Here is a 27,592-nt window from a genome sequence, read left to right on the forward strand (position 1 = left end):
CCGCCCACGCTCCGCCCCCAGCGCGCGGGCTTGCGGTGCCTCAGACACCCCTGGTCTCCGGCGTCCTCTTCGGGTTCCGGCGCCGCTCTGCAGACTTGGGAGTGTCCCCGGGGCAACCCGGGCAGTGGACGCAGTTAGCCTCGGAGGCTTCACCACATTGCGGTCATCACCTGCTAGGTTTGCTGGAACCCCGGCCTTGCAGTTGCCTCGCCACCAGGTACTCCCATTAACCCGGTGTGGGACGCAGGGCCGGCTCTGGGCTCCCGCCGACCTGCAGACAGGCCGCAGAGGTCCTGGGTGGCCGTGGTGGCGGCGGGGCCGGGGTCCATCCGCCTGACCCGGCTCTCGCAGCCCTTTTGGTACTTTTGCTCTGTACAGACCTGTATTTTCTCTCTGTGTGAATAGTTTCTTTTTTGCAGCAATGAAAGAGTGGAAAATGAAGTCTCAGGGTTTTTTATCTGTCAAGCGGGAATAGTTACGAGATTATGGTCGAGACGAAATTCAAGTGCCTGATTTGTTTTAAAATGCCCCACAAAACTTGTTTGGAGTATACTTCTGCTCTCACCCTTACAGACGTTAATGTTTTGTACTGTTCTGCATTTCTTAACTCCTGGCTATGGTAGACACTCCTTATAGTATTGATTTTTGAGGGAGTACCTCAGGACAGTGCAGATAAGTATATTCAGGCACCAGATAGGTGAATTGTGAGACTGTTAGCCAAAGATGACATCAAGACGGATTAGGTTGCCAAAAGAAATGATTTTGTTTTGAACAGGTTAAGGATGGGAGCTGGAGTGACAATCATGGGTCTGCCCTTATTAAACTGATTTAAGAGAGTTAGAGATAATTTGTAATCGTAAGAAATGTCTAGAAGAGGGAAATACATATTAAGAGACATTGTACTGATGAATATGAATTTATAAATAGTTGCTTAACAGATCTTGAGAAGGAGGAGTTGTAGTTTGAGCAAACATTTAAAAAAAAATTTGGGGAGAGGATTCAGTTTTCAAAGTGTAAGCTCCAGGAAAAACACAGAATCTCCATGTTTGTGAAATGGTTTAAATTTCTGAGAAACACTGATACAGAATAGAATTAAAGCCACGAGGGAGAGCGGAATGCCTTGGAGTAGTGCTTGTGAGATGAAGAAGTGGAGAGGGGAGGGGAGTGCAGAGAGGGAGAGGAAGCTGAGGAGCTGGAAGACCCTGGGAACAGAACTTATCAGTGGGAAAGCACAGTGCAGGCCTGGAACAGTAAGAACTCTAATTCCCCTGCACAACTCTGTCCCCAGCAGAGTTCAAACTGGCTAGAACCTGAACCCTAGGCTGTGCTTAGGATGCAGGAAGTGCCATCCACTTCCTTAATGGCAGTTAGGGTGTAATAGGGGTAATTACAGTTCCAATGGTTATAGAGCTAAGTGCCAGATGTGAACTGGGGGACTAGAAGTCACGTGGTTGAACACAATGAATGAAGAAAGAAATGCCAGTAAGGAAGGAGTGATGGAAGGGAAGATGGGTTCTTTTTCTTTCTTTTTTCCTTTCTTTTTCATTTGAAGTTTTCAGGAAAGATGTAATCATGTTTCTTTGGGAAATAATGAAAACAGGAAGTCATTTTGAAAGGTGATTTCTGTTTCTTCTGAGACAGGACAGGGACAGAGTTGGAACCATGGCGTTAGACTCGCCCTTATGAGTTACATAAGGGATAATTCCAAGCTATGAATGAGAATATCTACTCACCACCCAGTTAGTGATTTTTCAGTCTACCACCCACTGTCACGTGACAGCCACAGGAAGAAGGCCTCGGTTGTATAAAGACCAAAGTCCCTACACCTTCTCAGTAATCAGGTCTCTAGAAGAATGCTATTTATGTTTTCTTGTTTCTCTTTTTGAGATTGTCTCCCTTGTAGTCCAGCCTAGCCCAGGCCTTACTGCCTAGCCCAGGCCGACCTTGAATGCAGTAGAGATCCTCCTGCATCAGCCTCCCAAGTGCTGGGATTACAGAAAGGCTCACCATACCCAACCTAAAGTTCTAAAGAATATAAAGAAGGCTTTACATACAAGAATAAATGAATGGGGCCAGAGTAATTTATAGCGAGAAACGGTATCAAGTCATTCTGTTAAGAAAAACTGGAAAACATTGGAGAATTTTGTCCATCCAGCTTGTTTGGTTTTGTTTATATTTTTTGAGACATGGTCTCAGTATGTAGCTCTGGCTGTCATATGGTGTGCATGTCATTATATAGACCAAGCTGGCCTCAGACTCAAAGAAATGCATACCGACCTCTGCCTCCCAAGTTCTGGGATAAAACCTGGAAACCAACGTGTGTCCCATAAACTAAATGCATCCTAGGATAGCTATGAATGTGGCCCAGCACATTAGTAAATGACAACGTAATGTAACTGTGTCAAAAGTTTGGACACCCCTGGAACTAAGTGAACATTTATTGGCTGTGAGTTGAGAAACAAGTTCAGTTAGAACTGGTCCAGCCTTAAAGCAATTTTATGACCTTTGACAAATTCTGTGTGTGTGTGTGTGTGTGTGTGTGTGTGTGTGTGTGTGCGCGCGCGCGCGCTCGCACATGTGTATTCTAGACACTGAACTGGGTACTTTATATTTTACCACTGAGTTATATCTACAGCCAGATATAAGCCCCTTTGTTCTGTAATTTTTTTGTCTATCAATGAAGTTAATATTTGTGCAATCTGCCTCACCATTTTTGTGATGTTCAAAGGTGGCCTCATCAGCTTTTTTCACATCATGCCAAATATAACCAAATACACATTTGATATTCTTGAATCTAAATGGTGAATACTTTTGTAATACCTACCACTTTCCTGTTTTACTTCTTCCATTTAAGCCTTTCTTGCCAAAAGATGTTTTCTTTCTTTCCTACTCAAAGTAAGCCTGACTTAGACAGAACGTTTATCTACTGCTCACTTGGGGCCTCTAATAATAATTATTTGTATTGGACTTAACTTCCAACTGTTGATATGTAACATTATGGTAGAAGCCTTTAGGGGAACAGAGAGGTTCAGCTCATGACATCCAGGAAGCAGAGGGGACAAGACATGTAATGTTAGAGAGGGTTCGTGAACATCACAGTGCTTGGAATGACATGCTACCAGTGAACGTGTACATTAGTCTGTCTTCCTAGAAAGGACGTTTGTTACAAAATGTGTTTGTGAGAGGCAGAGCCTTGCTGTAAAGTTCAGACTGGTTTGTAACCCTCCCTCCTCCTGTCTCAGCTCCTGAGGCCTGGCGTTACAGGTGCTCACCACCACAGCAGACTTTGTAATAAGGCGTTTTTGTTTGTTGGCTTGCTGGCTTGGCTTTTGATTTCTTTGAGACTGGGTCTCCCTGGGTTTTCTGGCAGTCCTGGACATCAACATGTAGACCAGACTAGCCTTGAACTCACAGAGATTCTCCTTGTCTCTGCCTCCCAAGTGCTGGGATTAGAGCAATGTATCACCATATGTGTTTTAATATCATAGCCTATCCTAGTTTCCTTGCTGAGGTAAGTGTAGAAAGACTACAAAAAGATACATGAACTGGATATTATATCAAAATGGTTTCCTGTTGAGAATTTGAAAACCTAAGTATAAGAGATTGTTTACGCATAATTATATACCACTCCACAGCAGTAAAAATGATATAAACATTTATCATAGTGCTTGTTTATAGTTATAGCAGGGTACTAACTAAACATAAATAGTATTTGCTGTTTTTTCAAAACAGAACGTGCACCTATATCAATATCTATGTGTTTCTATAGATACAACTTCCAAAAAGTAATAATATTGCCTGTCTCATTAAGTTCTTGTAAGATACCGATTGAAGCTGTGTGTTTTTACTTTATAACTATGGAACAACTATTGGTATGCAATAAAAATTGCGCTATATTGAACGGTAGTCTGTTCCAGAATAGAGAAAGTATCTAAGTAGTGTTTATCGGCAGACGTAAAGATTTTGTAAATTCTCATCACTTAGCTGCTTTTGATCTGGCTCTCGGTCAAAGGATGTTTCTGTACCCGTTGGTTGCCTGTCCTGCAAATGTAATGCTGCTCTTACAGCTTAGCCAAGCACATTTGATCAGAGGCCATATGCTGTTAGTGCCAGTCGCACCCTGGCTTCCATTTATAACTTACTTTTGGCGGTGATAAAAAGATGTGTTTTGATATGGTTTTATTCTGTTATCTTCTGTTTATTTTCGCAGTGCTGAGGATCCAACCCAAGACTTGGCCATGTTAGGCAAGCACTCCTGATTATTGTTTTTATAACCTAACAGGTAATTTTGAAGGCATTTGCCATTCAATTTTATTACATATATACACAGGTGTATTATATATATGTGCATATGTATATATATGTATATGTATATATATATATATAATATCTATATGTGCACATACATTGTTTTAATCTTTGCTTTAATGGGTTTTTTTTTCAGCTAGTTAGAAACATGGAGCCTGAAACCGGAGGGCCACCGCCAACAATCCAAGTGACACCTCTTCAACAAATGATGGCCTCCTGTGCTGGGGCTGTAGTGACATCACTAATGGGTAAAATTACGCTGCCAGCACAGATTATGTAACTTGGATTATTCCATGAGAGTTTAGTATCCGTGGAATAAGAATATCATTTTCGAGGGGTGCGGCGTGGGACTCGTGTAACACATGGACTTTTGTTGTCTGTGAACATGCGCCACGTGGCAGCCAGAAGTCAATGTCAGCCTCTTCTGTTGTCCTGTCCTTTACTTGTGTGTGTGCCTGTGAATTCACATGTGTTCATACGCATGCGTGTGCATGGGCGTGCGAGTGTGTGGAGCCCAGAGTTCAGTGCTGGATGCCTTCAGCCCGTCTTCACTTTAGTGTTTGAGACGAGGTCACTCACTGAAGGCAGAGCTGAATGATTGGCTAGCAAACCCCAGGGATCCTCTTTGTCTTTGCCTTCCTGTGCCGGGAGTACAGTCCAGTGTCACTGGGCCCAGTGTTCAAATGTGGATGTTGGGGATTTAAAATCTAGACTGCTCGCTTGCGTGGCAAGCACTTCCCTGAGCTATCTTTCGAGCCACCAAACTAGGGGTCGTATAGAATATGCAGGTTTCCGGTGTTTTAGCACAGTAATGTGAAAAGAATAAAAAATGAAGAGAATCAGATTTCTGTCCTTGCTTATTCACCCCACATTGCTGCTACAGTACCCATTTCTCCAAGGCTTACCTTTTTACTGAAAATAAGGGGTTTTAGCAGAGTGTGGTATTACACACCTTTCATCCCAGGACTTGGGAAGCAAAGACGTGTGGGTCTTTGTAGGGCAGTCTGATGTACATCGGAGTTCCAGGACAACCAGGGCTACATTAATAGAAAAACCAGAAAAGAAGGAGGGAGAAATTTGTTTTTAAATTAAGAATTCTTAGGTGTCCCTATCAACATTATTAAACTTTTACAACACTTTTAAGTCTTTTAAACTAGGAAAGGAATAAAATATTTGCATATAGAATAACACAATTTGGGGTAACTTAAGAGTTTCTCAAGTTTTTGTGGACTTAGCTTTTTGTATTTCACATAGCCATAGTCAAACGGTATAAGTGATAGGTTAACATTTGAATGATTTTGTGTTGACTAGTTTGTTTAATCAAGGTAACAAGTGATTAGAGTATGTAAACCACTTGTTTTATGTTGTACCTTTAAGTTAGAATTCAAGTTCATAATGGCCTTAAAAATTATCTAATGTGACTTTCTTGTTCTCTGATGAGTAACAGTTTTCTTGAAATCACAATTTAATGTTACCTTATTTTTATGAACTAAAGCATGCAGATGAAAAGACACAAATTTTCTTCTCTGTTGTTCCCAAGTGGATGGCACGACCTAATGCTGATACAGATAAATTGATCAGATTGGAAGTCTAACACTGATTTTTAGTTACTCATAATATCAAGTTTTTCTTAAATCTTTAGACTTTTAGAACAACATATTTTCTAGAATTGTAGTTCTTTAGTTTTAACACAGATAGAATTGTAGTTGTAGATTGAAATGACTAGTCAAGTGTGAGAAGTGATTTGTAGCCCATCTTGTGGACAGAAATGCTGAGGACCACATTAGGAGCAGCTGAGTGGTGGGGCACACATTAGGAGCAGCTGAGTGGTGGGGCACACATTAGGAACAGCTCAGTGGTGGGGCTCAGTGGGTGGGGCACACATTAGGAGCAGCTCAGTGGTGGGGCACACATTAGGAGCAGCTCAGTGGTGGGGCACACATTAGGAGCAGCTCAGTGGTGGGGCACACATTAGGAGCAGCTGAGTGGTGGGGCAGTGGTGGGGCACACATTAGGAGCAGCTCAGTGGTGGGGCACACATTAGGAACAGCTCAGTGGTGGGGCACACATTAGGAGCAGCTCAGTGGTGGGGCACACATTAGGAGCAGCTCAGTGGTGGGGCACACATTAGGAGCAGCTCAGTGGTGGGGCACACATTAGGAGCAGCTCAGTGGTGGGGCACATGTTCATTGCTATTTTTAGATAAACAGCTTACCCTTTGCATAGGAATGAGGAGAAGTGTGACTTGATGTACAGTTTTCTAACTTACCATATACATCATAGAGATTTAGAGATATCATATCTTAATTAAAATTTATATATCCCTAGTGACACCCCTGGATGTTGTTAAAATTCGACTCCAAGCCCAGAACAACCCATTCCCTAAAGGTATGTATATTAAACTTTTTAAACCTTTTTTTTAGACTTTTAAAAATGTTATTGTGCTCATTTTTGTTTCCATGATATTTTTTTAATTTATTAGAATTGATGCCTTACCTAGAAACATTTTTCACCATTTAATTGTACCTAGTGAGATATAGGCAGAAAAAAATATGTGTTTTTTTTTTTTTTAATAAAAATTTATGGGCTGGAGAGATGGCTCAGTGGTTAAGAGCACTGACTGCTCTTCCAGAGATCCTGAGTTCAAATCCCAGCAACCACATGGTGGCTCACAACCATCTGTAACGATCTCTTCTGGTGTGTCTGAAGACAGCTACAGTGAACTTATATATAATAAATAAATAAATGTATTTTAAAAAATTGTGATTGACCATTTTCCTGGGTATAGTAGTCTGTGCAGGCATCTGTGGTCTCTGAGAGCCTGTAAAACATCTGTCTAGGCCCTAATAGTTTTTAGTTTCCATTGAGGAGTTATGTGTTATTCCAGTAGGTCTTCCTTAATATGTTACTTGGCCTTTTTCCCTTATAGATTTCTCTCTTTGTTTTTTATGTGTAATATTCCAGAGAAAGCCTGCTAGAGATGGGCATGGGCTGAGAGGGGAGGAAGTTCGGAGGAGAAAATCTGCTTTATTGGCTGGATGTTGGGGGTAAGGGGAGAGGCCTCAGCAGGTAGTCTGCTACAGAGATGGGTGGAGGACTGGGGGATTGGGTGTGGAGGAAAGGAGGGAGAGGTAAACATCTACAGTTGGCCTACCTGTCCCCTGGGGTGAATGGCCCGTGGGTTCCCAGAGAATGTCTGCTGGAGTTGGAGGCTTGGATAAAGCAGTGAGTAGGAGGAGGGAATTTTGGAGGAGAAAGTTGTGGTCATTGGAAATGGGGCACGGTGGGGGGCCAGCAGATGTCTGCTGCACAGCTGGGGAGGCTTCATTATGACTATGAGGAATCTGATAAGATAATTCTATATTGTATCAGAGGGGCAAGAATACCAACACTGTAATCAGCCAGCTGTATAAAGGTAGTGTATCAAACACAAGTAGCAAGAGTTGGCTGAGCTGGAGTAAACTGCCTTATTTGAGTCCTCCCTGTTCTGAGAATGTAGCTCAGAGAGTGCCTTGCATGTACGAGGCCCTGAGTTCTATTCTCAGCATCAATATGGTGGAGGGGGGAAAAGAAAGAATAATACAGTTTTAAATAAATCTTGCCTGTTAAGTATATAGAAATGAGGTAAGGATAAATGTAGAGAGAGACTAAAAGGTTACTTGTGCATATTAAAAAAAGCTGAGAAGCAAAGCAGACGACATTATGACACAGAATTTCTGTAGTTGACACAGGGGACAATCTGGTCAGCGAGTATGAAGCCATTAGGACAAGTTGTGGTAAATTAGGTAAGCTAACAGCTGGCCAGAAAGAGCAGTACACATGGCAAAGAATGGACAAACGTGGCACTGCTTCCATCAGTAACATTTGTTCTGCATGTTTAGACATGGATTCCCCATGTGTGCAAAAGTTAACCTGTAAACGTCTTTCTCTTTCTTCATCTCCCGTCCTGTAGGTAACTTTAAAAATACCTAAGTGCACATGTCTTTAAAACCATGATTCAGAAGGCATAAAGCCTAGTAATTCATGCCGTCACTTCACTGTGAGTTGAGAGGCCAGTTCTGACTGACCGTAAACAGTTGACTGGTCATGTCCGTTCCTGACTAGAAGGTCTCTTTCCACCCTCCTAGTCTCACTGCACTCGCGTCTTATCTGTAAAAATGCTATACCTTTGTGAACTAACTACTGTAACTGCTCTGCTGTCCTAGGCAAGTGTTTCCTGTACAGTAATGGACTCATGGATCACATATGTATCTGTGAAGAGGAGAGCAAGAAAGCGTGGTATAAGAAGCCAGGAAACTTCCATGGGACTCTGGTAAAGACCTGCTTTTATTTGCGATTTTGAATGTTTGCTTTATCTTTCTTTTCTTTTCCTTTTTCTTTTTTCTTTTTTTAAGTTTTCTTTTTTTCCTTTTTACTTTTTTTAATTGGCTATTCTATTTATTTACATACCAAATGTTATCCCCTTTCCTGGTTTCCCCTCCACAGACCCCCCCCTATCCCATCCCCCTTCCCTCACCCACCCATGCATGCCTGCCTCACTGCCCTAGCTTACACTGGGGCAACAGGCCTTCCCAGGACCAAGGGCCTTCCCTGCCACTGACGCCAGAGGCAGCTGGAGCCATGGGTCCTTCCATGTGTATTCTTTGGTTGGTGGTTTAGTGCCTGGGGGGTCTGGTTGGTTGATATTGTTCTTCCTATGGGGTTGCAAACCCCTTCAGCTCCTTCAGTCTTTCCCATCACTCCTCCATTGGGGTCCCTGTGCTTAGTCCAATGGTTGGCTACAGGCATCTACCTCTGTATTTGTCAGGATCTGGCAGAGGCTCTCAGGAGACAGCTGTATCAGGCTCCTGTCAGTATGCACTGCTTGGCATCAGCAATAGTGTCTGGGTTTGGTGGCTGTAGATGGGATGGATCCCCAGGTGGGGCAGTCTCTGGATGACCTTTCCTTCAGTCTCTGCTCCACTCTTTGTCCCAGTATTTCCTTTAGATAGAAACAATTCTGGGTTAAATTTTTGAGAAGGATGGGTGGTCCCATCCCTCAACCAGGGGCAGTGCCTAACCTCTGAATATGGTCTCTATAGTTTCTCTCTCTACTTTGTTGGGGATTTCAGTTAATGTCATCCCCTTTGGGTCCTAGAGCCTCTTACTTCTCTGGTATCTGGGACTTTCTGGTGGCTACACCAGTTCTCCATCCCCCATTGCTACATACCCCTATTCAATTTCTTGTCCTTCTGTACATCTCCCCTGTCTCCTCCCATACCTGATCCTGTCCCCACCCCCATTTTCTCCTCCCTCTCTTTTCTTCCTCCCAATTCCCTCCCACTCTCTACTTCCTATGATTATTTTGTTCCACCTTCTAAGTAGGACTGAAGCATCCACACTTTGGTCTTCTTTCTTTTTGACCTTCATATGGTCTGTGAGTTGTATCATGGGTATTCCGAGCTTTTTGCCTAATATCCACTTATCAGTGAGTACATACCATGTGTGTTCATTTGTGATTGGGCTACCTCACTCAGGATGATATTTTCTAGTTCATTCCATTTGCCTATGGATTTCATGGAGCCATTGTTTTTGATAGCTGAGTAGTACTCCATTGTGTAAATGTACCACATTTTCTGTATCCATTCCTCTGTTGAAGGGCATCTGGGATCTTTCCAGCTTCTGGCTATTATAAATAAGGTTGCTTCATAGCATAGTGGAGCATGTGTCCTTGTTATATGTTGGAGTATATTTTGGGTATATGCCCAGGAGTGGTATAACCGGGTTCTCGGGTAGTACTATGTCCAACTTTCTTAGGAACCAGCACACTGATTTCCAGAGTGCTTGGTTGTACCAGCTTGCAATCCCACCAGCAATAGAGGAGTGTTCTTCTTCCTCTATATCCTCACCAGCATCTGTTGTCACCTGAGTTTTTTTTTTTTTTTTTTGATCTTAGCCATTCTGACTGGTGTGAGGTAGAATCTCAGGGTTGTTTTGATGTGCATTTCCCTGATGACTAAGGAGGTTGGACATTTCTTTAGGTGCTTCTTGGCCATTCGATATTCCTCAGTTGAGAATTCTTTGTTTAGCTGTGTACCCCATTTTTAATAGGGTTGTTTTGTTCTCTAGAGTCTAACTTCTTGAGTTCTTTGTATATTTTGGATATTAGCACTCTGTCAGATGTAAAGATTTTTTTCCAATCTGTTGGTTGCATTTTTGTCCTAATAATAGTGCCCTTTGCCTTACAGAAGTTTTGCAGTTTTATGAGGTCCCATTTGTTGATTCTTGATCTTAGAGCATAAGCCATTGGTGTTCTGTTCAGGAAAATTTCCCCTGTACCAATGTGTTCTAGCCTCTTCCCCACTTTTTCTTCTATTAGTTTCAATGTACCTGGTTTTATGTGGAGGTCTTTGATCCACTTGGACCTGAACTTTGTTTGTACAAGGAGATATGATTGGCTCAATTTGCATTCTTCTACATGCTCACTGCCACTTGAACCAGCACCATTTGTTGAAAATGCTGACCTTTTTCCCTTACTACTTTTAATATTCTTTGTTTTGTGCATTTGGTGTTTTAATTATCATGTGAAGGCAGAATTTCTTTTCTGGTCTGATCTATTTGTAGTTCTATAGGCTTCTTGTATGATTATGGGCATCTCTTTCTTTAGATTAGAGAAGTTTTCTTCTGTAATTTTGTTGAAGATATTTACTGGCCCTTTAAGATCTGAATCTTCGCTCTCTTCTATACCTATTATCCATAGGTTTGGTCTTCTCATTGTGTCCTCGATTTCTTGGATGTTTTGGGTTAGGAGCTTTTTGCCTTTTGCCTTTTCTTTGACTGTTGTGTCATTGTTTTCTAGGTATCTTCTGTGCCTGAGATTCCCTCCTCTATCTTTTGTATTCTGTTGGTAATGTTTGCATCTATGAAGTCTGATGGCTGTCCTGTGTTTTCTATCTCCAGGGTTGTCTCCCTTTGTGCTTTCTTTATTGTTTCAATTTCCATTTTTAGATCCTAGATGGTATTGTTCAATTCCTTCACCTGTTTGGTTGTGTTTTCGTGTAATTCTTTAAGGGATTTATGTGTTTCCTCTTTAAGGGCTTCTACCTGGTTACCTGTGTTGTCCTGTATTTCTTTAAGTGAGTTATTTATGTCCTTCTTAAAGTGCTCTGTCATCATCATGAGATGTGACTTTAAATCAGAATCTTGATTTTTCAGGTGTGTTGGGGTATCCAGTATTTGCTGCGGTGGGAGAACTGGGTTCTGATGATGCCAAGTAGCCTTGGTTTCTGTTGCTTAACTTCTTGTCCTTGCTTCTTCTTGCTATCTGGTTATGTCTGGTGTTAGCTGATCTTTCTGACTCTGACTGGAGCTTGTCCCTCCTGGGAGCCTGGGAACTTAGGTGTGTCTGCACTCCTGGGAGACAACCTCTTTCTGGCTGGGATTGGGTTGAGGAGAGCTGTGGCACGTGGTCAGCTCCAGTCCCAGATGGAAACTGGAAGGATCCTGTCCCAGGCTGCTCTGTGGTTCCAGGGTTCCACTTGGGCCAGGTACTGACGCAGTGGTGGTCTCACTTGTGAGCTTAGCTGTGTCAGCGCTCCTGGGAGACAACTTTTCTTTGGGAAGTCGTTTGTTTTCTTGTTTATGATTTTCTAATTACTAGGGAATTAAAAGCCTGTCATATTAAATTGTGGTAAAGAAACGTATTTCTTACCTTATAACTTGTTAACTTTCTTTTGTGTATCCTTTTTATATTTGGGGAATGTAGCTTTTTAAAATTATTTTTAAATTTTTTGAGAATTGTAGGTCTCCCTTTTAAAAAAAAAAAAAAGAGTTACATATGTTCGTCCCCATATTCTTGGTAGTAACAATAACACCCTTCTAAGGAGAGCACTATGAGGATTTTCTTGATCCCTTTAAAGAAAAATACCCAATTTCTTTGTGCACTTATCCACCCAGTAACCTCTAGCAACTTGTATTCAGTTCTGAGTTCAGGAAATTTCATCATGTGGAATAATCATGGCATATGCTACTTTAGAGGTTGGCATTTTTCACTCTAGGTAATAGTCATAGGACAGAGAGAGACTCTTCCTGGCTGTCCACGAGTGCAGGATTTGCTTCTGACTTATTGCTCACTGGCCTGGGATGTCTGTGCCACATTTCCATGCTAGGCTGTGTGCAAAACCTGCTACAGACATTCATTTTGTTTGTTTGGTGGGAGGAGTATACAAGAGTTAGTTATTCTTTAACAGTTCTAAAGTTTTTTTTTAGAGGAATTATATTACACTTTTTTTCCCAGCTCAGAGTGAAACGACATCTTCACTCTGTTGGGTCTTTAGTGTGTTTTGTTTTGTTTTGTGAAATATTGTCAGTTCCTGTAGCCCTGGCTGGAACTTGGTAGGTAAACCAAGCTGGCCATAGAGATCTGCCTTTCCCTGCCTCCCAAGTGCTGCGACAGCAGTTGTGTGCTACCATGCCCAGCTTCTGGTGCATTTTAAATCTAAATATTATCATTGAAATATTTCTTCTTAAACGTTTTAAATTGTCAGTCTTTGTCATTCAATCAGTAGAGAAACTATATTAGTGCATTTATAGATATAAGGGCTTATGCTTGTCTTTTCCTGTTTCTCTTTTGTTTTTGTTTTGTTTTGCTTTCTATGTTGTTTTTCTTGCTTCCCTTCGTGTTACATGCTTTACCATTCCATTTTTACTAGTCATGCTTTTTGTGTATGTATTTGTTAGCTGGAACAGTCTAATCGGTACTTTTTACTTTAAATATGTTGATAAATGAACATTCATTGTTTTTATTTTGTTTTTAATGTTGGCTGATTTGAAATCTTTGTCAGGGAACGTAGACATCTACTCAATGTCAGTGTTAATTATTGTCTCGCTTCGTTTAGTATAACATCTCCCTAGTCCTCAGGATGGTGAACGGACTAAACACTGGGCGTTTTGAATGTTGTTATTAAACCCCAAATCCTATTTAAACATTTGTTTAGACATTTTAAACAACAACAGTACTGTTCCCAAAAGGAAGAGGGAGAATCACATAGTTAACGCCGCATAGCTGAAAATGTAGGTTCTCCACTCACACCCATGGGCAGCAAGTCTGAGTGAGTATTGGCTCTTTGCACTGCCTGGTCAGATGGTGGCAGGTCTGCCCTCTGCACACTTCCTCTTCTGAGACCACCGTGATACAGTAGGCAGAGGTGTTCCTGGGCAGGAGAAGTTCCCTCCTGTTGATCTTGTGTAACACCCACCCACTGAAGGTGCTATTCTTTTCTAATGCACCCTTACAGGGGAAGTCTACACAGCGTCCTTGGTTTTGCTGATAAGGATCTGATTATGGTTGACTGGAGTAGAACAATATATTTTTAAAATGTATGCATTTGTTTACATCCCAAACACTGCTCCCCCCCAGCCCCTCCCTCACCAAGTCCTTCCTCCCATCCCTCTTCCCCTTCTCCACCTTGGGTATCCCCCGACCCTGGCACATCAACTGCCATGTTAGGTGCCTCCTCTCCCACTGAGGCCAGTCAGGGCAGCCATGAAGACTGAGCTGCCTGTCAGAGCAGATGTCTAGAAGTTAGCTCTCCTACCAGGCTCCTCTTTTCCTGCTTGTGGGTTTGTGAGTGCCTTCTTAGCACAGTATTGTAAGTGCTCCAGAGTTGTGATTTGTGTTGGCAGTTTTTAAGTCCTGCATAGCATACCACTTTATGAATGTACTTTATTTTATTTCTGTTTATTAGTTGATAGGTGTTAGGTTATTTTCACTTTGGGAAGTAAGTAATACAGTTATCAACATTTAACTTTTGTGTGAACATGTGATTTAATATCTCCTCCATGTATATCCTGAGTCAATTTTTTGGGTTGTATGGTATACATTTATTTAGCTTTTTGAGAAACTACCAAACCGTTTTTCAAAGTGGGTATACCATTTTACTTTCCATTACTTTTCAAGCAATATATGAGACTTCCAGTTTCTCCAGTCCTCACTAGGACCCATGTTCTCCTCCTCCTCTCTTCTCTCCTTCCCGCCTCTTCCTTTCCCCTGTCCCTCCCTCCCCTCCTCCCTCCCCTCCTCCTAAGCAGGAGGCTTCAGTGCATTGCCCTGCCTGGCCTTGGACTTTCCCTTGCCTGACTGAACCTCACAGGTAGTTGGGGTTACAGGCATGTGTAAATATGTCTTTTTATTTTAATCTGTCCTCTATGTTAGAAGTGGTTCTGATTTTTATTTCCACAATGATTAATGATGCTGAACATAATTTTTCATGGTGAAACTTCTATCTTTTGACGGTTTTTAAGTTTTTATTATTAAGTTATAAGAGTTTGTTAATAGCAGGCTTTGATTTAGATTCTGACTGCTTTTGATTCCTCTTCAGAGACTGCAGAATGTGGTCTTTAATGATACTTTCTCAGATTTCATACTTAGAAGATATAATCAATTCTGTACTTTTTTATAGTCATCTTTTGAAAACTTTTTATTTAAAAAAAGTTAATGTGTATATATGTGTCTGTGAGTCTATGCCCACATGTATGCAAGTACCCAGAGGTGGGAAGAGGGCACTGAGTCCTCTGGAGCTGAACTTACAGGAATTTGTGAACCACCTAAAATGGGGACTGGCATCTGGACTCAGGTACTGTGGAAGGGCAAGCTGAACTGCTGAACCATATCTCCAGCCCCTCAAAAGCTTAGACAGAAATAAAATAAGTTTAAAAAGAAAGCCAAAGCAAGTAGTGGAGCTTTCAGTCTAAAAAATACTGTCTGGAGACATTCCCTCTTATGTATGTGAAATTGTCTCTTGTTTTATAAGAATGGGTATTCATAAATCCAAGAAACTTATATTTTAGATATTAATGTTTAAAATATTCAGATTACTGGTTATCATTATAAATATTTATTATGTTTAAAGACAGAATTTGTTTACCTTTCTGTTTATAATTTTAGGATGCCTTTTTAAAAATTGTTCGGAATGAGGGCATAAAATCCCTGTGGAGTGGCCTCCCTCCTACTCTGTAAGTTGAAATTCACTATGCTCTCCATCATGGGTGTAATCAGCAGAGTTGAGCGAAGCCTTGCATTTAATATTAGAACCTTTCATTCCCTGAAGTATTGTTTTTGAGTTTCACACTCTACATTGGATGTTCTAGAAGGACTCATAAGACCCAGGGAAATTCTATTTATGCACATGGTTCATTACAATTAGACCACACATCAAGAGATGATATATCAATTTTAAAAATTCTTTTGCTGGCATAGCACAGGACACACTTACTGTGGCAATGAGTAACAGCAGGTGTGGAGTGTTTCTGCCTTGGAAAACTCAACCCGACTTTCGGAATATGTTGTGTTTTTTTGTTTGTCAGTTTTTGGTTTTCTGAGACAGGCTTTCTTTGTGTAGCCCCAGCTCTCCTGGAACTAGCTCTGTAGACCAGGCTGGCCTTGAACTCAGAGATCCACCTGCCTCTGCCTCCTAGTGCCACAACCCACCTGGCCAGTGTGTAGAGTTTTTATTGCATGTTTACATATTTTTTTGTTGTTGTTTGAAAATAAATGATTTGATACTTTTCCTTTTGTTGTGCTGAACCTGTAAGATATGTTGAATATTTATATATTCAATTCTAGTTTTCTACTAAATACAAGTTTGTGAACAAATATGGTAAGCTCAAAAAACTGAATATGAAAACTCCAGCAGATGTTTTGGCTTCCTCTTGCCTTTTATATGGAGGGAATTACCCAGCCTTGAAGGATATTTGAGGCATATACTTTAGTGCCTTAGATGACAGGCTAGTGACAGCTCCAGGTTCAGTCCTATTTCCAAATTTTCAGCATGGAATATCTCTATAGAATCAAAATATCCCAAGCTGTGGTCTGTCACTGTGATTGTGATGTCACACTATAAAAAACAGAAAATGATTTCCTGTTGCACTAATCTGTATGACACACTTGTGCCTGACATTTTTATTTATACTTAAATAGTAATTCCCTTAATATTTCACTTTAAATGTCATCAGAATTCCCTCACAGTTGTGTATAATGTCTACAATCCCGGCAGCGTAATTGTATTTTACTTTTGCTTATGAGCAGCTGTGATAGATGAGCTGTGGTTTAAAACTGTTTCGGAGTTATTCTCGAGCTTTTAAGAAATGTTGGTATAGGGAAGAGGGTGAAAGAGTGCTCTCTGTGGATGCCTGAGGACCTCAGGTGTGCTCCCCAGCACCCACTTTAAAATGTCAGGCCCATGGGTGCGCACCTGAAATCCAACCACTTGGGAGGCAGAGACAGACATGTTGCTGCTGCTTGCTGGCCGGGCAGTTGTCTCAAAAAGGAATCAGGTGGAAAGCAACAGAGCAAGACATCCGACTTTGACCTTGTGTTCTTGCTGCGAGCTTGCGCACAGACCTATGCAGGTGCACATAATACACATGTATACGGAGACATGCACACGCATGGGGAGACATTCCTCGCATGGGGCAGTCACAGTGTGTGATTTGAACAGTATAGTTGAGGCCTTTTGATAATTCTGAACGTATTTGTGTGTGCTTCTGACAGAGTGATGGCAGTTCCTGCCACAGTTATTTATTTCACCTGCTATGAGCAGTTAAGTGCTTTTCTGAAAACCAAATTAGGAGAAAATGAAACCCGGATACCAATAGTGGCTGGGATTGCCGCCAGATGTAAGTAATGACCTTGCTTTCGTTTAGATTTCTACTTAGAGCATCTAAATTGTGATGTTTATGAAGAACCTATGTGATGTGAAGAATATTGGTATAGCGTGCTTTGCATTCTAGCTCATGTAGTAAGTGAGCGTCATCAGGAGGTAGGATTGTCTCATTTTCATTGACTCTTAGCCAGTTACTGAGAGTGATGTTGCAATTGACGCTTACTAAACTTTCAATGTATATGATTACATGACTCAGGCAAAAGCTTTTGTAACACTTTGTATAAACTCTAGGATTTAGAGCTTAGTCAGAGGGAAGATCGCCTCTGTGTAAATATGCTTCCTCCCTCTCCCCACAGGGAAGGGTTTAATGAGAGAAGAAGAGTAGAAGAGAAGAATAAAGGCCGGCCATGAGCATGGGCTGAGAAGGGACAAAGGGGAAGAGTGGGGAAGAGAAGAGAGCAAAGAACAAGGCAAATGTGCTTTTGTTAGGCATGGTAGCCCATGATTGTAAGCCCGGTCCCTGGGAGGTGATCTCTAAGGCCTGATTCTATGTACTGAGCCTCTTCCTCCAAAAAAGAGGAGAGGGAGAAGTAGTAGTGTTGTTTACTTGCAGTAGTGTTGTTCTCTGGTTGACTCTAGAATTTTTAGTATTATCCTCTAAAGAATTGAAACCAAGAAAAGGGTCTAGATTTATTTTGACACAGTTGTCATGAGAAAATCTATTAACATCATCACATACTCTATTTTAGTCCTTATAGACATCAAGAGTAAGTGGGGATAGCATAGACAGATGAACTGATGTAGGAAGGGAAAATCCAAGGCAGAAGGCTTCGGGGAGGAAAAGGTCTCTACAGGGATGAGGGAAGGGAGCAAAAATCAACCAAAACAAACATCTGTAAATGTCACAAGTGACCGTTTACTTTATTAGCTAATTAAAATTTTACTAACATACAGAACATAGACCTAAGGTGGCAGTAGAGAGACCATGATCGCAGAGGTGACTTTTCCAGGGGGAGGCTCATTCATCGCATTCCTAGTGCACTGACATCTGCAATTTCTCTAAATGCAGGAAATTTTAGCGTATGATTTGTGGTAGGGGGAAGAGGGAGATTATAAAACAAAACGTAAGCATTAGGTTTTGCTCCCATCATGCATGCTTTAATTTATGTGTTCTTCTGTTTGTATTAGTTGGTGCAGTAACAATGATAAGCCCGTTAGAATTGATCAGAACTAAGATGCAGTCTAAGGCGTTTTCCTACAAGGAGCTCTATCAGATTGTGAGCGTGAAAGTGTCTGAAGACGGTTGGATTTCCCTTTGGAAGGGCTGGGCTCCTACTATTCTTAGAGATGTGCCCTTCTCAGGTAGGATTTGTCTTATTAGTAGCTGTTAATTTTTAAGTATCTTTGTCTTAGAGCATATAATTTTGCTAGGTTTTAAAAGTAATTATTTTTTATGTATCGATCACAAATTTGTAGTTCACTATTTGCATTTCAGAACTATACAAGCCTTTATTGATTAGATAGCTTCTATTCACATCCTTGTATTTCACTGCTAAGCATTCATTAGTATGTGTTCATACTCAGATAACATAAACTACTTTAACATTATCCTAAGTTAAATAAATCAATCAATAAGGCAAGTAAAATACAAATAAGAATGTTATAAATGTATTTAAGACCATCTTTAAATTAACTGAACTTAACTTTTTAGGAAAACTAAATACTAAATACTAAAAACTTTCCATTAAGTATTCTGGAAGAGACTTTTATAAATCAAATAGGTAATTATCTTGACTTTATACTTTATCGAGACATTAAGTAATTAATCATAGTCTCCTATGCCAGTTTACTTTTAAAACTATATTCTGGTTTGTAGAAAAAAAGAAAAAGAAAACTCAGATATATATTTACAAAACTGAGTACCTGTGAACTCGCCCTGTCATCCTAAGCTTTGCTGTCACTGTAGATGGAGAAGCTGTTTATAAACCCTTACACGGCTGCACCACATCCTCCCCAGTGGTAACCTCAGAAGGCAGGAGTTGGTTCTCCTTCAGCTGTGTGGGCTCTGCTCTTACCCAGGTTGTCAGGCAATGGGCAAGTGCCCCAGCCAGCGAGCCGCCATACTGTTCACACTGGGCTTCATCATCTTACTGGGCTGTAAAACGCTTTCCGGTTTATTATGCCTAAAAATCTATTGTTTAGTTTTGATCTTTAAAACCATCTTCTTTCTACTCAAAAATTTCACCAGAAACATTCTAATTTTGCAGATAACTGTTTTCTTATTTTTTACTCTTGTATATTGTCTTAGTCTGATTTTTATTGCTGTGAAGAACAACAAAGGAAACTTACAAAGGAAAACATGTAATTGGGGCTGGCTTATAGTTTTATATGTTCAGTCTGTTATTGTCATGACTGGAAACATGGTGGCAAGCAGGCACACTTGGTGCTGGAGAAAGAGCTAAGAGTTCTCCATCTCCGTCCAAAGGTACCAAGGAGAGACATTGGCCAGACTTGAGCTTATAAGACCTCAAAGCCCACTTCCAGTGACATACATCCTCCAACAAAGCCACTCCCTATGTCCCAGCATTCACAAACATATATCTCTGAGCCATTCCTATTCAAACCACCATATACATATATGTGTGTGTGTGTGTGTGTGTGTATTATGTATAATATATATGCATGTATAATACACACATATATATTACTGCTATGTATATAGTACTATATATAGTAGTACTGCTATGAAAAAAATTATATAGTTTCTTATTGTACCTGTGTGACAGTTTTCCCCATATTGAATTTGCTGACTCATCTAAATATCTTAAGCGTATTTCTGATTTTGCTAATTAAAAGTGAGTCTTTAGTTTATTTTTTGTGGAGAGAGGGTCTCTCTCCATAACGCTGGCTGGCCTGGAGCTTGGTATATAGACCAAACTAGCCTCAAATTCACAGAGATTCCTGCCTCTGCCTCCTGAGTGTAGGATTAACTGTGTGTGCCATGTTTTTAAAAAGTGGTTATAACCAGGTGTGATGGCTCATGTCTGTCTGTAATAGCAACATTTGAGAGACTGAGACATGAGGATCACTGTGAATTTGAGGCCAGGCTAGACTACTCAGTAAGACTCTGTATCAACAACAACAACAAAAACCCCTCAAAATTTAAAATTATTTAAAATAGCAGAAGAAACAAAAATAGAACTAGCAAGAGGACTCAGTGCTGCTTGCTGTCAGGCCTCATGCCTGAGCTCAGGCTCCAAGACCCACCTAGTCCAACAGGAGAACCAACTGCTGTAAGGTGCTTTTACACCTCCACATGCGGACTCGCACGCCCATACACGGTGACAGAGTAAGAAATATTACGTGATTGTATGGATGTATGCATTTATCACCAATTATGATGTTTTCTGCTGTCTTATACCTTCATAAGCACTTCATTGTCAAGGTCCTTAAATTATGTTAATTTGATCATTTAAAATATCTCACTTTGATTTGCATTTCAGTGATTACTTACAGAGGTGGGCATTGCTTCATTGGCCATTTTTAGGTCATCATATAGGTCATTGTCAGCATCATTCCTTGAGTAACTTGAGTAACTTTAGTTGGTAAAGAGATTTGCTAACTAAATTCATGTATGAATGAATTTTGTCCTACTGTTCTATTTATCTGATAATAATTTGCCAATAATACTGTCCAAATCACTAGTGCTTTATAAAAAAAAATTCTTGATGTTGCCTAGGTCTTTTCTAAGATTGATATGTTTTAATATTTTTTAAAGTCTTTCAATAGCTTTTTAAATTTTCTTCATAAAGGTTATATGCGTTCTTTTATATATATTTTATAGATATATTTCACCTTACAGGTTTTGGTAGCTTTTGCTTGATATTTTGTTGGGCGTTGGAGACTGAACCTGGGACATTGCACATGCTAGGCCAGTGCTGTCCCTTTGAGCACTTTACCAGTCCTTGCTAGGTATTTTTAAACCTGTAGTTTTACAATAAATATGCTTTATAAAGCTTTGTGGGTAATAAAGTTGCAATTGAATTTTGCATATTAGATGATATCTAGCTACCTTTTAAAAATGAAGAAATTCTAATTAGTGTAAATATCTTTTGAGCTTCTTTGTAGATAATGTGTATTAGGTCTTCGATGTTTTAATTTTCATTTATCTTAATTTCCTTTCTTTCTATGTATTAGTAGTTACTTCTGATACAAGTTTTTGTTACATATCTTTCATCAGAAACACCTTTCTATATATTTCCAAGAATTTGGGTTTGCTTTAAATGAGAATGTTAATTTTATCAAGTGTTTTCCATCATAAATAGGCTCTTCCATGGCTTTATTAGTACAGTATGTAACATGAGTCATATGAAATGCCCTTATATTTCTGGAATACTTCATCTGGCCATGGTGTGTGGCCTTTCATGGCACTCCGGATCAGTGTGTTTTGTCTTTTCTTGGTCTTTACACTGTTCTTGCCAGTAGATCGCCCTTTCCCTGACCTTTCTCCTACCTGCCCTGTGGGATTTTCAGTTAGATTTCAGCAGTACTGATGTAGAAGGTTTTGTTTTCTTAAAGACTGCTAAAACATTATTTAGAATTTCAGCCCCCTTCTAATCCCGCCCAGCTTGAAGTATTAAAGGCAGTGCATCAAGACTAGAGTTCCTGTTTCACTCTGATTTGTAACACCATAGCTCTTTCCTCTAACTCGACAGCTTTTTCTAAATTTGTGCTCATTTCGTTCTGTTTTACAGCAATGTACTGGTATAATTATGAAAATTTAAGGAGGTGGCTTTGTGAGAAATGTGATTTATATGAATCAACATTTATGATCAACTTTACTGCAGGAGCACTGTCTGGTTCTGTAAGTTTGTTGTTGTTGTTGTTAATATTCCAGAAAATTGCTATTAGTATTAAAATAGAACAAGATCTTATCAAGCATTTCATGTATATTGAGAGGACACTTTTTCTGTTTCAAAGAAATAAATTCTACTATTTTAACTGTTTTAAAATGCACTTCCTATCAATGTTTTTATTCTACACTCATTTGATTTTTAATAGACTTATACTGGTTCCATATTTATAGGTATTATCATGATTGTGTGTGATATAGGACTTTTTTAAATAGTATTTTACAGCACATTAGTTCAATAGATGTTAGTTAATATGGTTAGCTAATAGTCATGGAGTTTTGTCTGGTGTGTATCGTCAAATCAAACAGACAATGCCTAGTCTCTGCTCCTGTGGTTCTTGAAAACATTTTGGCTATTTAGAAATTTCTACAGGAATTTTGAGAAACATTGAAACCAGAAGGGAAGAAACACTGAGGACCACTTTGGAGTATAGGAAGCTCCTCCTTTCCTGCCACACAAGTGGTACAGAGTCATCTCACCACTGCTTGGTCAAGAAAGTCTTGTCTTAGATCCACATACTTCCAAAATAAATGTGTGATCGTTTATTGCGTGACCCACACAGACTGCACTTACAGAGCAGCAAGACATTAAGTCAGTACTCGGTGTTTGAGAGGTGGAAGCAGGAAGCTCGGGTTCGGGGCCAGCTTAGACCCATGATGACAGCCTTCATCTTTAAAGAAAAACAAGTAAGACTTAGAGGGCTGAGTGAAGAGGTGGAACGTTGTAGAAAAGTTGGGTAAGGAAGGCAGTGCAGTAGGGGCAGAAATTAGAAAACAACACTAATGTGTGTCAGTTCGGCTGGTGTGGAATAGGCAGGGAGGAGAAGGTAATTAGCCTTGAAGGATGGCCCGAGGAGGCACCAGCTTATACAGGAAGAGGGCGTTGCTACTGAACACAGAAACGTTGACTTTTAATTTAGAAATTATTGGTTACCTTAACTTTCAAGTAAAGATTTATCTGTACAATGGGAAAAGCTCCTGAATGTGATGATGCCACAGAGAGCTGTCCTAAGTCATTTAGAATGTGTGGTAGCAGCATGTAGTGCACACATGATCCACGGTGGAGATGAGACGTGGCAGTACATTCAAACAGCCTGCAGTCTTTGCAGCTAATCTGAAGAAAAACACATGCTGAAATGGTATAAAATGGAATTTTAAGAGGCTTTTGTAAATTTATTCAAATTAGCTAGGAAGCAAAAATACTATATTTGAATATCTTAAAGATACATTTTTAAAGAAATTTATCTTTTTCAATCTCACTTAAGGCAGTATGGAAAAAGGTGATAAATTATAAACTGCACCACTTTGAGAAGAGTTTAGAAATGTGATTTTTTTCAACATAAATATACATAAACATATATATCCATTAAAAGGTACATAGAAACTAAAAGTTTGAAGTATATATTTTCATTAACTTTTAAATTTAATTTTTCTAATTATTTGAAAAATGTTTGCTGGAAAATTTTATATGCTAAGTACATCCTGGAGAATTTCTACTTTAAACTATGTTAAAAAGCTGAGCGTGATGGCTCATGCCTGTAACCCTAACACCTGGCAAGCACAGGCTGGCGTGTCTGGACTTCAGGGTCGTCCTTGGCTACACAGTTGAACTGAAGGTGGGGCTGAGCTACATCTCGCACACACACACACACGCTCTGGCAGGACATAGTTTAAACTAGCATTGGTGACACGAGAGAATCAGAAACTGTGAGCACTGGTATAAAGCCACAGAAGTCTGATTCTGTCTTTGCGTTGGTGGCCATGAGATCTTGGGAAAGAAAACAGGGATTTTCTGAGACTGTTCTTTGGAATTTTATGATAAGTGAATACTTGAGATATAACCTGTTTTTTGCATTAAAAACTTTAAGTATATCTTGTTTATTTTACATTTCAGTTTGTGATTGTTGTCATTATCCATATTAAATAATGTGCTAATAAAATTTTGAAATACTTTTTAAAAATGAACTTCTTGACAGTTTGCAGCTGTTGCGACTTTACCATTTGATGTAGTAAAGACACAGAAACAAACACAACTGTGGACGCACGAGTATTGTAAATGTAAGTTTAATTCAAAGCATTTTAAGATGTCGTTCTTTGTTTCCCTTGTGTGATTTTATTGGGAATACATAAAATCAGAAAATGCTGTTTTTCTTAGACCTTATTCTTTCTTAACGAAACTGATAAAGATGTACTGTCAGAATGGAATTCCTAGGATAATACTGAGAAAGCTTTAGAAATCTTAAAGATTCTTTCTTGTCTGCCATCATTTGAGTCTCTTAACTTCTGTGAAGAAAAAAAAACCCCTACTTTTATCATGAAAAGCTAAGTTGTTATCATTTTTCTTGTGGTTTGTTTTCAAATCTGTGTTTACTCATTAAGTAGTCTTTGAAACAAATCAATAGAAGAAGTCTAGACAAGTCATTGTAAAAGAGAACAAAAACATAAAGCTGGCACCAAGGCCACTATAGGACCTTGGGTCCATAAAGATGGGGGAGGTCACTGAGCCCCTGTTCCTCATGACATTGATGTTTACTCTCCTTATTCTCACTATTTTTCCCTGTTTCTTAACCTTTGTTTCCTTTGTAACCTATAGTTGTTTCGATAATGAATGTACTTTTACTTACCTGTCCCAGGACCCAGACACAGGCACAGCCACTTACTTTGGTTTAAAAGTTAGCAAGCCTGACTGTTACTCTGCATACCTGTAATTCCAGCATTCTGGAGGCAGGGGCAGGGCTATAAGTTCAAAAATCTTCCTAGTGGATATACTAGGTAAGACCCTTCTTGAAGAGAAAGGAAGAAAAGAAAAGAAAAAAACAAAACCAAAAACCAAAAACATGGTATAGCAAGACTGAAGGAATTATCCATTGTAAAAATGTTTTGTGCAAGCTTCATGATAGTTTATTTTAATGGAAATGATATTTTCTTTGATATTTTTTATTTATATTTCAAATGTTATTCCCTTTCTTGGGCCTGTGTATAAGCCCCCTATCCCCTCCCCCTCCCCTTCTTCTATACGGGTGTTCCTCCTCCCTAACCACCCCCACTTCCCGCCTCCCTACCCTGACATTCCCCTTCACTGGGGCAGGAGGATGGGGGAGGGGTCTGGCCTTGGCAGGACCAAGGACTTCTCCTCCCATTGGTGCCCAACAAGGCCATCTATGCTACATATGCAGCTAGAGCCATGGGTCAGTCCATGTTTAGTCTTTGGGTAGTGGTTTAGTCTCTGGGAGCTCTGGTTGGTTGGCATTGTTGTTCTTATGGGGTTACAAGCCCCTTCAGCTCCTTCAATCCTTTCTCTAACTCCTCCAACAGGGACCCCGTTCTCAGTTCAATGGTTGGCTGCTAGCATTCGCCTCTGTATTTGTCATGCTGTGGCTGAGCCTCTCAGAAGACAGCTATATCAGGCTCCTGTCAGCATGCACTTCTTGGCATCAGCAATAGTGTTTAGTTTTGGTGGCTGTATATATATGGGATGGATTCCCAGATAGAGCAGGCTCTGAATGGCCATTCCTTCAGTCTCTGTTCCAAACTTTGTCTCCATATCCCCTCCTATGAATATTTTTGTTCCCCTTTTTAAGAAGGACTAAAGCATCTGCACTTGGTTATCCTTCTTCTTGAGCTTCATGTGTTCTATGGATTGTATCATGGGTAATTCAAGCTTTTGGGCTAATATCTTACCTGTGCTTTCGAGTGTGTCAACACTTCTGAGAGTCTATCTAGCTCTTTCCTAGCAGAATCTGAGTACACGGGCAGTTCTGGCTGCAGGCAGAAACCAGAAGCTCCTGTATTTCTTTAAGGGAGTTATTTATGTCCTTCTTAAAGTCCTTTATCATCATCATGAAATGTGACTTTAAATCCAAATCTTGCTTTTCGGGTGTGCTTGGATATCCAGTTTGCTTTGTTGGGAGAACTGGGCTCTGGTGATGCCAAGTAGTCTTGGTTTCTGCTGCTTGGATTCCTGTGCTTGCCTCTCACCATCAGGTTGTCTCTGGTGTTAGCTGGTCTTGCTGTCTCTGACAGTGGCTTGACCCTCCTGTAAGCCTGTGTGTCAGCACTTCTGTAGACCTGTTTTCTTTTAGCTGGATCTGGGAATAGAGAGCTGCTCCTAGGTTTGTATGCCCTGAAGCCTCCAGGTGGGGTCGCTTGGAGCAGAAGAGTCGGTCTTACCTCTGCTCTCAGGTGTGTCAGCACTCCTGGCTACTGGCTTTCAGCTCTGGGCTCAGGCAGAAACCGGAAGAGTCCTGCCCCTGACTGCTCCTAGGTTCCTGTATCCAGAGGACACTAGGCAGGTTCCTCTTGGGCCAGGAATGAGAGCAGAAATGGCAGTCTCCCCTGTGTGTGAGCTCTCAGGATCGTCCCCTTTTCTGAGAGTCCAGCTCTCTCCCCTACTGGATTTGGGTACAGAGAGCTATGGGACCCGTTCCATTTCGGGGGCCAGAAATTCAGTCTATTTTCTAACCTGTGATTTCTTTTTTGCATGAAGTTGGCATTAAATTAAAGGAATGTCCTTTACAGACCTCTGTAAATTAATCTGAATGGCTTTATATTTGGCCTGCTAAATACCAAGTTTCCTCTGCTACTAAGCCCTAGCAAAGCCTGGGAGGTAATCATAGTTTTATTCTGTTGGTTTGTGTACAGCTGTCATAGGATTTATATGTGAATTTAGTAGCATCCTCTTTAGCAAAGTTTTTAAATTTTGCCCCCTCCCATACTTGAACGGAGATAACTAAGATGGTGCTGCTATCTGTATCTGTCATCTGAAGGATGGCACAGACGTGGTTGGGAAGGTTGTGAATGAAGCAGAACATCGAACGTCGTTAGAGAGGGAGGATGACCCGTCCTCAGCGCCATTCCTAGGCCTATCCATGAATACCCAAGGCGACTCTTGTGAAGGACATTTAATTGGCCGGGCTGGCTTAGAGTTTGAGAAGTTCAGATCATCATCATGGCAGGAAGTGTGGCAGACACAGTCCTGGAGAAGGAACCGAGAGGTCTATGTCTTGATCCCAAGGCAGGCAGGAGCTTCTGTTCTGCATTGGGCGGAGCATGAGCATCAGACCTCAGGGCACAAGGAAACATCTCCTAATAATAGTGTTATTCCCTGCTGGCCAAGTGTTCAGACACATGAGTCTATGAGGGCCAAACCTATTCAGACCACTACAAATGTAGTTTTATCTTCTGTTCATCTTTGGATAATAAAATTGAAATGAAAGTGGTTTTCTGGACTTTTCTTAGATAAGAAGACATATATTAGGTGTGTTTTCTAAATCTTCTATTTTTCATTGTGAAATACTTTTGACATGAAAGAAAGTACAAACAGTAATGCCACTGATTTCTATGAGGACCCAGCCAGCTCTTTCGTATGTTCCTGCTTGTTTTCTTACAGATGTGTGCATGTTTGCATGTAGAGCTGCCATCTTTTTAAGGAACCCAGGCGTTAAAAATTAAACTGGAGTCTGGTGGCTTACATCTGTACCCCATTGCTCAGAAAGCTTAGCTAGGCAGTTTGTGAGCTGAGGTTAACCTCAGCCAGAGAGCAGGTCATGCTAGGTTGTGTAGTCAGTCCATATTTGAGCATAATAAAGCAAAAAAGATTGAAAATAACTCCTAGATAAACAGATCCTATCTTATAATGAAATATACTATTTATGTATGCTCTTGTGAGGGTTTAAATGAAAATGGTCCCTATAGACTCGTACATTTGAATGCTTGGATCCAGTTGTGGAAA

At 40.4% G+C, this 27,592-nt stretch overlaps 1 protein-coding gene across 3 annotated transcripts in view; it reads left to right on the forward strand.

Annotated features, from left to right (window-relative positions):
- The first annotated feature begins 43 nt into the window (after nucleotides 1-43).
- Slc25a40 (solute carrier family 25 member 40) overlaps nucleotides 44-27,592 on the forward strand; it is a 43,700-nt gene continuing 16,151 nt past the window's right edge. For 2 of the 3 annotated variants that reach the window (XM_032907034.1, XM_032907032.1), the window contains exons 1-10: nucleotides 44-217; nucleotides 4,211-4,282; nucleotides 4,445-4,556; nucleotides 6,637-6,696; nucleotides 8,514-8,620; nucleotides 15,233-15,300; nucleotides 16,838-16,962; nucleotides 18,138-18,311; nucleotides 21,704-21,813; nucleotides 23,838-23,919. In XM_032907034.1, the coding sequence (XP_032762925.1) occupies nucleotides 4,457-4,556; nucleotides 6,637-6,696; nucleotides 8,514-8,620; nucleotides 15,233-15,300; nucleotides 16,838-16,962; nucleotides 18,138-18,311; nucleotides 21,704-21,813; nucleotides 23,838-23,919 (826 nt within the window). In that variant the 5' untranslated portion in view covers nucleotides 44-217; nucleotides 4,211-4,282; nucleotides 4,445-4,456. The remainder of the gene's footprint in view (nucleotides 218-4,210; nucleotides 4,283-4,444; nucleotides 4,557-6,636; nucleotides 6,697-8,513; nucleotides 8,621-15,232; nucleotides 15,301-16,837; nucleotides 16,963-18,137; nucleotides 18,312-21,703; nucleotides 21,814-23,837; nucleotides 23,920-27,592) is intronic. The other variant, XM_032907033.1, reaches the window with a different exon arrangement.

Source organism: Rattus rattus, chromosome 6 (assembly GCF_011064425.1).
Source record: "Rattus rattus isolate New Zealand chromosome 6, Rrattus_CSIRO_v1, whole genome shotgun sequence".
Lineage (NCBI taxonomy): Eukaryota > Metazoa > Chordata > Mammalia > Rodentia > Muridae > Rattus > Rattus rattus.